The sequence below is a fragment of the Larimichthys crocea genome, chromosome XIII, assembly GCF_000972845.2.
Source record: "Larimichthys crocea isolate SSNF chromosome XIII, L_crocea_2.0, whole genome shotgun sequence".
Taxonomy (NCBI): domain Eukaryota; kingdom Metazoa; phylum Chordata; class Actinopteri; family Sciaenidae; genus Larimichthys; species Larimichthys crocea.
Window position 1 is genome coordinate 26,215,714 of NC_040023.1, and position 11,393 is coordinate 26,227,106.

General features: G+C 42.5%; 1 protein-coding gene across 4 annotated transcripts in view; it reads right to left on the reverse strand.

Annotated features, from left to right (window-relative positions):
• Positions 1-11,393, reverse strand: part of LOC104923770 (furin-like protease kpc-1) — a 162,484-nt gene that overhangs the window by 19,266 nt on the left and 131,825 nt on the right. For all 4 annotated transcript variants that reach the window (XM_027287075.1, XM_027287074.1, XM_027287076.1 and 1 more), the window contains 3 exons: positions 4,218-4,328; positions 3,846-3,939; positions 1,758-1,943 (listed from right to left, as the gene is read on the reverse strand). In XM_027287075.1, the coding sequence (XP_027142876.1) occupies positions 1,758-1,943; positions 3,846-3,939; positions 4,218-4,328 (391 nt within the window). The remainder of the gene's footprint in view (positions 1-1,757; positions 1,944-3,845; positions 3,940-4,217; positions 4,329-11,393) is intronic.

Consider the following 11,393-nt stretch of genomic DNA (forward strand, 5'->3'; position numbering starts at 1 on the left):
AGTTAAGTCTCTTCCCAGGGCCTCCATTTTATAGTTTACCCTTCACTCTCCACCATCCCTCCCTCTGTCTTTTCTATTAGTCCTGTATGTCCTCTGTCTCGTCTCCACCTCTGTTTCTCTCTAGCATTTAACTGGCATGGCTGCTTGTCAGAGACAATTTTTGTTATTTTTGCTGGAGCAAAGAAAATGTCAAAAACCATCAAATAACATATGAGGAGATTAAGTCTCCCCGAACCATGATATGTCAACTTACTGCGCTTGTACTGGTGACTAAAATAGTATAATTTGCTAGAACTTTGATTGGAACATAATATTTAATTATAATTATCAGTAGTAACAGTTTCGACACAGAGAGATTTTAATGTATATAGTACTTCAAAAGCCAGTTAGCCTGTATGGGACATTTTTACAAGTTTCTGTTGTAGTTGTGTTTCCCTTTTCTCTCTCTGTTCCTGTTTACATTGACTTAAAGCATTGCAACATTCTGTTTCATTTTTCAGCGCCTTAGTATTTGCGATTTGTGTGCGGACACGTTTCTTTCCAATCTGCTGTAAACTTGACAACCAGCGTCAAACCAATCAGTGTGTGTGTGTGTGTGTGTGCTGATTAGCGGTGTGCTAAGGCATGCGGCACGTAAGACGTGAGCTCTAATTCGTGTTGCGAGCATCACAGTGACTCGTCTCGGCCCTCCGGTAATGAGCAGCGCCGTCGTTATGTGGCTCTGCTTCACGGTGTTTCCTCCCCGTCTCTGCGACACACTGGGCCTTGGTAATTGGTCACAGAGGGGACAGTAAATCTGCGCGAGGACGTAGGAGAGACGCGGAGACGGGAGAGGGAGAGAGAAAGAGTGTGTGTTTGTGTGTGTTTGCAGGAAGAGGTAGGTGATAGAGGACAGGGGGTGGGTGTCTTTCATCTTCACAGCTTTTTCTCTATAAACCTCCAACTGTTTACAAGGACTGATGCCTATTTGCACACACGCACGCACGCACACGCACACACTTCTACTGCTTCCACCCACACGTATATACAGTAAATGACCTCAGCTCGCTACTGTCTGCGAGTATGGATTCTAATCAGACGTCGGCAGTATTGTGTCTGTCAAACCTGGCCAAGGTTACTTAACCTTCCAGTCTTAATTTCCCTTCCATTTTAGCTCCTTCCTCCATATCAAACATCAGCACATCTATGGGAGGGGGAAAAAAAAAGGAAAAGAGCACAGGGAGGAAAATGAAGATTGCCATGCTTGGCTGAAACTCAGAGATGAAAGTAGAGGATGATTCACATTGCTATGGCAAAATGAACTGAACCAAGCTGAGCTGTGCTGTGCTGTGCTGGGCTGGGCTATTTTTAAACTTCTTTACACCGCAGCTACTGGAAGAGGACAATGTGAAGCGGAGCAAATCATTTCTATATCATAAGAGAAGGTATGTGAAATAGGACTTCCAGGAGAGTTGTGTGAAGCCACGAAGACATTGGTACATTTTGTAGAGCAGTTGAGTTAGTTACTCCTTGAGAGATGCAGGGGGCTTGGACAGAAAAGAATATACATTCTTCACTACATTCAAAGTCATATCAAAGGATTGAGAAGTGCTAATGAAGATGGCAATCTAGGAATCCATCTTAAAGGATGTACAGACAAAAACTCAGCTGAATAAAATGCTTGAATGTCAATGCTAGCAATGAAAATGCTAACATATTAATATTCACAGGTATAATCACCACTGATGGCAGCAGTGAAAATACAATTTGTCTCTCACCTTGAGGGTCCAGAGGCCATGTGGTTGCTCGTCCCAGCAGTGCACTGTCATCATGGTCCAGTTTACCAGGCCAGCACTGGAGGCGTCATTGGGCCGCGTGTCCAAAAGAAGTGATATGGTGCCGGCTGGAGACTCCAGGCTTATAGAAAGGTCACCGCGACACACAGCGTTGATGCTGACTCTCACCTGGTGAGAGACAAGTGGCAAGAAATAAAAGAGAAGGGAGGTGTGAAGAAGGAGATTGATGGAGGGATGGATAAACAGAGGGAGGGAGTGGGTGGACAGACAGAGACACGTGTAAACATCAGTACCACCATATGACACCCTATAGCTGTTTACTGAGTGTGACTAAATGAAATAATGACTAGTATTTATTTCCTCAAACACACTTCACTCATTGATAACTTTAATTTATATATTACTTTGACATTTTAGGAAACACTTTCTGGCCAAGAGTTAGATGAGAAAACTGATATTGCTTAGGGCTGTGAGACACTAAGCCTACCTTAGCATAAAGACTCAAAATAAGAGGAAACAGCTAGCCTGAAGCTCCTAACCATTTACATCTGGTTTGCCAATCCAAATCATTTTGGAACTACTGCAAGGCAGTGCTAACATACATGTTTAAATTCAAATCAGAATCGTCTGAAACACTGTGTATGCCAGCCAGATGGACAAAGCAACAATCCGTCCATAGGCACCTAAAGGATGAAGACAAAGAAAAGTAGGGTACAGACAGAGAAGACAAAAATGGCTGAAGGAAATATTAGCTAAATGATTTAAATAAGCGCAAACCCCCATCCCCCTGATTCCTACCCAGTAAACACTCTCCCTGTCCCTGTTCATCACAAGTAGCACATCTGGTGTGACAATGGCACATCGCAGAGAGAGCCGCCAAGCTGCAAAAAGACTGACAGCCCGCTCCTGTTTACAGCGTGTTACCACGGCAACACGTCCATCAATCACACCTCGCAGCGATGGCCTGACCCACGCTTTCTGCCAGGGAGCAGAGCCGCAAAGATGAAGCCTTTTCAATTTACATGCTGACACACTCCCGCTCTCTTCCTCTCTCTCCTCACTATTTCACAAGTACACACACACACACACACACACACGCTCACAAACATAGATAAGTCGCCCAAGCTCAAATGTGCATGCACACACACACACACACACACACACACACACACACACACGTACAGTAGGTATGCCTGCTGACACAGTCAAACATAAACACATTTGCATGTATGTGACTGTACTCAAGAGAACACAGTTTTGCCATTTCTGCAGATGACACTTCCAACACATTACACACCACAGTGTGATCCCTTTTATCTTTTCTGCTCTCAAACAGAACACATGACACAGAAACCCTGAAAACAATTTGTATGAAATGTTCAAGCTTCCTCAGTTGTGGGCAGAAGTTAAGTTTTAAATACATAGTCTTTTTGATTTGTATAATGTAAGGGCAGCAGGAAACATGGAAGTGAAATCTGACTTTTTTTGTCTTTCCATATTTTAAAGGCATAGCTCGACATTTTGGGAAATACTCTCATTTAAGTAGTAGTAGTAGGACAAACGAGTAAGACAAAAAGATCAACACTGTACTCTGTATATTTGTTTAATATAAAACTATAGTCAGTGTGCGTAACTTTACATAAAAATTGGGAACCTGGTAATATCACAAGTCAAGTAGTGGTTTTACAGGGTACAGTGCATGGGACTATTTCTTGGCCGGGAGTAGTGACTTCCTGGAGTCGTTGCTATTTGCCTGACAAACATATTATTGTTTTTCACTATTGTATTTGTGTGGATTAAACAAATGAGAAATAACATGTAATTAATTAGCTTTAAAGGTGCTGGCAGATGGATGGATGTATCGTTAGAGAGAGCTTCTTTTCAGTCTTTATGCTAAGCTAAGCTAATCAACTGCTGTAGCTGTATGGTGTATTTAACAGACAAATGATGGCAGTGATTAACAACAGCAACAAAATATTTCCCAAAAGATAAAATATTGTTTTCTATATCTTTATATCCAAGTTATTCCTAAATGTTCTGCATGTTCATACCACCTGGCTGCTTCCTTACCTGAACGTGCTCCAGAGTGTTGATCTCATCAGTCCTCCCTTGGCAGGCCTCTGACTGGACGTTCACACTCACCATCCCTCCTGGAGAAAGGATTCTAACCAATAAAACATCATTACATCTCAGTGAGTAGCCAAACTTCTTTGTTGCATGCAGCAAAGAATATATAGACACGCGATAAGCAGTGAGAGTATAAATGAAGATAAGATGAAAGATTATTGATTCCTGCGGGGGAGGTGTTTTGTTGAAGCAGGTAAAGATCCAAAAAGGAAAACCTTGAAGACAGAATTTGAGCCAAATGTCTCTCAAAGAAAATAAAAAAATAGAACAGCAGCAAGTATGTAGTCGAGAAAACTGACAAAAAGGTTTTTTTACCTGATAGGATGGAGTGTGACTTCTTGTGTGCACTTCCTCTGCGGCGCAACAGTGGTGAAGTGTGCAGCCTGCTGCACCATCAGGCCTGCATCCAGCACTCCGAAGCCATACCTGAAACAACAACATGCACTCCATTATGTGCTGTATCTTTGCGTAGATGAGAAGGACAAGCATCCTTACATCCTTATGTCCTGACACACGTGAACTGGAGGCTTTTACACGGGTGGCTGAATGTGCTACAGGAGTAAGTGCTAATGGCTCTGACATGAGATGACAACAAGTCATTGAAGAAGATGATGTTGTCGTCCTCTGACACAATCGCTTCCCGCTCTGTCCGGGCTGAAGCTGAGGGCTGCTGTTTGTACCGCCTGTAATTGCCTCAAGGATTGATTCTGAACAATGTGCCATCTCACGGACTGTAATCAAGCCTCATTATTCATTCTTTACCACCCCAATCTGGGTGCTGGAGGCACAATAGACGACCCTTAAGCAGCACAGTGACTGCATGACCACCGCCTGTCTTACTCTCTCCCCTCGTCTTTGCCACTCCTGCTCTGCCATCTCCTTACATCTCTTTTGAATCATCTGCTCTCATCTTTCCTCTTTGCCCTCTCCTTTTACAGAGCAGCCTGCTATTCACTCTTCCTTTCCTCTCTAAATTCTCCTTCACTCTCCTCCATCAAACCACAATGTCTTGCATCAGAACTCTCTGCCACTTCAGTGATGTTGAAACAGCAGTCCTCATAAGTCTCTTCTTAATTCTCCCTCAAATCTTTCATTTTCACGCACTTTCTCTCTTTCAGTTCCCTCTTGTTAAAATCACAGTACTCAGACTGAGTAACAGGGCCGTAACCACCTTCATTCTCCCCAACCCCACCTCTTTGAAATCCAGAGGGGGTGACAAAGAGCTAATTTCTGCCATTATTACCATACAGACCTTATGCCGTTAATCTGCAATAAGTGAAATTCATTATCCTGATGACGGGGTCCCGGAACAGCAGAGAGAGAGACAGGAGAAAGGAGAGAGCTGATCAATAACTCAATCTGTTGCCCGGCATGGGGCTCCATCTCCTCTGTCTCAGACTGTCAGTGTGTCTGAGGAGGAGGAGAGGCAGAAGCTGCAGCCCACACCGTACTCGTCCTAACAGCACGCCGCACGATCAATGGACACAATCTAATCAGCCACTATCACCACCAATGACTTTTAGCATATAGGGCCCGGCATAATAGCATTAGGCAGACGGGTGTGTGGGGTTGAGGTGCGCTGCTGAAGTTCAAGGTCATCTGAAAGGTTTGAGAAAGCTGTGAAGAGTTGGCACAAAACACAGACGACTAGAGCTCAGTGCAGAAGACTTGACCAGTGACTGCTGAGGCATCCGCTGACATGGATCCTAATAAAAAATTTAAAACACAAATCATTTCTTATTTTTTGTTTTTTTGGATCATTTAATTTGACCATTGACAATGAAAGGAGACAGAAAATATTGACAGGAGAGAGAAAGGTAACATACAGCAGCGACTTCAAGCCAGAACAGCATGTGTCTTTAAAAACACTAGGTCATGAGGACATTGCAGACATTCTGAGTGGAAACAGCTCCGAGTTGAAACATCGCAAGGGGTCTGCTGTGTCAGGTAGCAGCGAGATTGGATCCAGGAAGGCTGGTTTAAGTAACAGATCCATGAAATTTTAGCTTAACACTACAATAAAGTTACCTCATTTTATCTTTCATTGCGACAAATGCAAGACAGACATGTCGTGTTATGCTGAAAAGTAAACTGTGTGCTTGCACATCCTCGGTTGATCAGTGTTGTTTTGCTGAACTGCATTACAGCAAAATTTAAGCCAGGTTGGCATCAACACGGTGGACCAATACTCTGTGGCACTTTAAGCCGGTTCATACCTACTGAAGAGGCATACAGTGCATCTTTAAAAACAGGTGACAAATCTATATTTCCAAAAGGCTTACTAACTTCAAAAGACAGCTCAAATAGGACAAAATCGTGTAATTTTAGGGAATGATTTAAGAATTTTGCATGCTGGCGAGTATTAATGGCACAAGGACAGTGTATAGAGGGATGTGTAGAGGGACTGACTGAGAATAAACTACAGTTCCCATGTTACCCAGTGTAATATTCTGGCTTTTTTTTTTTGTTTGTTTTTAAACCACAATGGATCTCACAAGAGAACGAGGTAAACCAGGCTTTGGCTTCACAGACATGAACTGTTGTAAAAAAAAACAGAGAATATTATGAACCCTTGATTAGCCCATATTCACAAGCTATGACACCAAGAAAAAGCACTTGAGCTGTCTAATATCCTAGATTTATTTAATTTAATGGTGAGCATAATCACCACTACATTTAATATATCTGGTTATGCTAATTCGATCATTCTAACAAATGAATGCATTCATTCGAAAATATGTGCGGCACCGTAAATGTCCTATAACATAATTGCTTTTAATATGAAATCTGTAGCAGTGTTCTTATTTTTAATAAACAGACCTTCACCATTGTTGTAAATAATGTTCAAGAACTATAATTCTGGAGTTATTGTCATTTCATGAACGTATTAGAACGTTTCATTTTTTGATTTGGCTAAGATGAATTAGTACAATAAAAAAACAGCAATAGCAACAGATCACCTCAGATATTTTACAGTGTGGGGATAACGGATACCCTGACTTCTCATAAAACAGAAGCTGTTGGTGACCGGGTCTCGCCACCCTGCTACCTTTTAGTGATTAAATATACCCTCCCCACCTCATACCCCTTAGTGAGAGCTGTGCACCTATTAAATCCAACAGCTCCCGCAGATCGATCGGGCCTGCCCCAGCTCCATGGCCATAAACCCACACAGACATATATCTGATAGAGAAAGCTGCAGGAAACAGGTTTACCCACGATAGAACATGATGAAAATGACAGATTTTATGTCCCCTGCCATGTCAATGAAACACCACCGCTGAGCTGAGCCGCTTTCCGAGGAGACTTCTACGGCCTTTTCAGCTGTTTCATCATCAGTAGCAAGAAACGAAAAGCCTAACACACTGCTACATTCAGTGAGAGCCTTGTGAGTTCTCCAAATAGAGATGTGTGCAGAGAAGGATTCATAGCTGTTGTGGTTTGTGACACTGCTGAGTAGTTTCACCACAGGATTTGTAAATTTTATTCAATGATCAATATTTTTTTTTGGAAAAACTGCAATGTTGAGGATTGAAATGTCTTTAAGATGAAAGCCACAGTGTAATACATATCAAGCAATTAGTCAGAAAACAGAGTCATCAAATTTTCAACTTGTTCTTTCTCCACCTCCTGCGTGGTCGGATGGAGGTTGAGCCAAGCCGACTACAGAGTGACAGCAGATCTTCTGTCCACGCAGCACGAAGCATGTTAAACCCCCGACCCCCCGCCTCCACACATATCGAATTTTCAGCCCTCGCATTTTCTCCATCCACTACTCGGCGGCAAATGCCCTTGCAAACTCTTACTCCCTCCTTCTTTTTATCCATTAGGACGAAGGCCACTCCGCCCCCCCACCTCTCCATGGGGCCTCTTTGTAACTGTCGAGGAACCCTTTTCACTTTTTGTTCTGCAGGCCTTCCCAGGTCCTTTCTCTGTTGATATTCACACCATCTGCCAGCAGCAGAGGAAGGTGCACACAAACCCAACCAGCTCTGAGACATCAAGATCTCCAGGGTCGAGGTCCTCGCTTCATCTTTGCACGCGGTATTAAAAACACAGTTTTAACAACTGGTATGCTGCAACCAAAACAGATTTCTTTGCCGCTATCCAGGGACCTAGCTACTGTGGGTCTCACCCCTTGTTTGCAATGGTACGTCCTGCTAAGTCCCCCAATAGAAGTGGCTGTAAAGAATCACTCAAGCCGCACTAAGCAGCTGCCTGTGAGTTAGGTCATTTTCCCAGGAGCCACAGAGTGGGCATTGGCAGGACCTCAAAAAGAGGGGACACCATCTGTTCAGTGCCTGAAAAGGTTGGTGACACCTTCTGTGGTACCAACAACTTCTAATTAAGTAGCCAGGAATGCAGTAGCAGCTCTAGCGCATGATTGGTGGGCTTGCTTTAGTTATCCTGACGACAACACAGCAGACCCCCGGTCAGTTTCACGCACTCCTCCATCACATCTGGCCATGGCCTAATGAAAAATGAGCGAAGAGTGGATACAATAAACACTTGATGAAGGTGACACATGACTGGAGCAGCCAACAAAAACTATATCTACTTTTGTTTTCTAGGAATTTCTGTCTCCTGTATTTGGGCACAGACACACTCTTAATTGAATGTTTATCAGCAGCATAGAAAACTGCATAAGCCCTATGGTCAATCCCAGTGTGATTTGTTTCTGTTATATCATGATGCCCTAATTTCATTAACATTGGGATTTAAATGATATAATAAATAGACTTAACATTCTTCTGATTTCCATCGCACTTACAGCCAAATCTGCTGCTCAGAAATGTTACTAATTAGGCTTATTAAGTAATTAAGAAGAGGTCTTAATTATATCTGCGCCACTGGGACCTGCACGGCTGTAACCATGAAATGCTGTGCTGTGCTGTGCTGTGCTGCTCAGCTTTTTTTTGGTTTGGATGTTATACAATTTCATCCATTTAACTGTTCTGAACGTCTGTTTTTATAGAGAAAAAAAAAATTGGCTGTATTAGGCAAATATCTGTCTGAGTTGAAATTACGGAGAAAGAAACACTCAGTAGGCTTCAACAGTACAGCCTCAAAATGTCAAGTGAATTACCTTGCAAAGAGTTAAAAGTTTAATGAAATATATTGCGGGGAGGAAAATGAGGGGTTTGGCACAGGCATGGACTTAGTCTCAGGAGAATGGGCACCAAACGGCTTTCTCAGTCTCCACAGCCATCAGTCAAAGTAGCAGCCACCCGTCCCCTTCTCTAACACAAGGAGACTTCTCTGGAAGCCACAATGATCTATACTGCATGACCTCACTCTCAGTGTCCAACATATTTTGATTTGTAGCTCGAGTGTTATTCAAACACAAATTCAAAAGAGGATGAAATTCAGCAGAGAGCTTTTGTTGGACGCACACCAAGGTACAGTCCTTTTAGATGTCTCTGCCCTTGTGGGGAAAGTGGGAGAGAGAGAGAGAGAGAGAGAGAGAGAGAGAGAGAGGGAGAGATGGGGGGTGGTGGGGGTGGGATTGAGTAAGCGCTCCGCTACAAGCTTGGCATAAGATTCCCACCCGGGTCCCGAGTGCTTTTCTTTCACTCCGGACAAAGCAAACACTGAACCAGGAGCTTTTGTTTGCCTCTTCAAAAGGACAGGGTTTTGATGCCGTATCACTAAATGTGATAGAGCAAACAGGAATGTAACGATCAAAAACAAAGTCTGTTTTCTTATGCGTTTGCTTCAAAGAATGACATGATTTCTTTATGAGAACCACATAGAGGTCAAACGCTCTGTATTTCACGTGCTGTACTAAAGCATATAAGATTATTATGCCTTTAGGTTAGAGGTCAGTTTAAGGACATACGCCATTGTTGTTTTACATGAAGCTCATTGGTTATGGCAAAGACCTCAGTGAGTCTATCAAATAATATAATAGAAAGCAAACATGCATAAAGACACAGAAATCCATATGGAAACAATATTTATGTAAAAATGTGCTAGAAAAAGATATTCATTTCATTTATAAATTAGCCCATGTGTTGGCACTGGCTTTACTTCATCAGCCCAAAAGACCTCAACGCTGCATGTGAAAACTTCCAAAAACTTGACCATAGCTACAGTTATAGAACAAACAATTATTATTTTTTTAATATCTCTGCAATGCCCAAATAGAAAAAGTATTCTTCTTTGGGATTTGGAAAGGGTAGTGGGTTAGGGATAGTTAGTGGTAGTACAGTCATCACCAATTATAGAACATATAAATATAAATCCATCAACTATAACCATGTTGTACAGCTGGGGGCTCTGAGATCCCAATCCAGAAATATCATTTATTTTCTGTGACAGGACCTCTTTAGCATCTTTTAAACATGTCTCATAAAATGATATTAGTATGTCACTTCAGCTGTTAAAGAGGACCCTGGTTCTCTAGGACCCCAAACACAACTTTAGGGTAAACCAGATAATATTGAACAGTGCTGGTCATTTGTCATTAATATGCGATGCAGAAATTTGCTCAACACAGGCATGTAAATGTGATCTTTTTTCTCTCTAAATGTTATAAGTACTGTTGCAAATGTTGATGTGTTTGAGAGCTTGAGACTTCTGCTCTGGAGTTTACAGAGCAGATTTACGTTGCCAGAAACTTTCTGTCAGCTAATCCTGGTGACATAATTTAATTCTGAACAAAATAAAAAGACAGTAGAAGAGGATGAGTGTGCAGGCTGTTGAGGAACTTTTATTTTGAAATTCTGTTTTTATACCCCCCTAGTAAAATATCAAAATTGCTACTTGTACATGAATTATGCATTAGTCGAGATTTAGAAGTGCACAGGGTCCCTACAACCCCCCACCCGTCTTGTAACGCAGCAGGGTGGAGCGTGATGGTCTGCGTGTGTGTTGGAGTTTGGGTGGAGGGGTGTACCGGCACCCCTCTGTTTGCCTGCTGCACCCCCCTGCCGGGAGACACGGCACCCCCTGCAGGAGGTGCAGCGCTCTGCTTCCCCTGTCCCTCAGGGCGAGTCGGTGTATGTCACACACAAACACACACTAGGCCCATTCAGCTCAGTTTGTCTGCTGACCCATCAATCAAATGAACAAAGACACACAAACACACACACACACACAAAGTTAACGTCATTTTGCATCTTTGCGTACAACTGCAGTGGACAGAAATAGTTTCAGTTCAGCCATATTTCACTCAAAACATCAGAGGGGAGCTTCATAGAGAGTAGGGACAACAATTAGAAATGTGTCAAGCCATGTGCTTGTCTTAATAAACCTATTATGTTTAAATAACCAATTATGATTTGAGGTCAAGGGCTCACCACTGGCCTACCCAGACACTCCCACAAACATGCACACACACACACAGACACACACACATACAAAGAGCCTCCACTTCTTCTCCATTAGCCAACAATTACCCACACACATATATAGGAAATAGGAAACAATATCATAGCATAGCCACTAATATCTTAATATTGTTATATTTTATATAACATATAAATATAC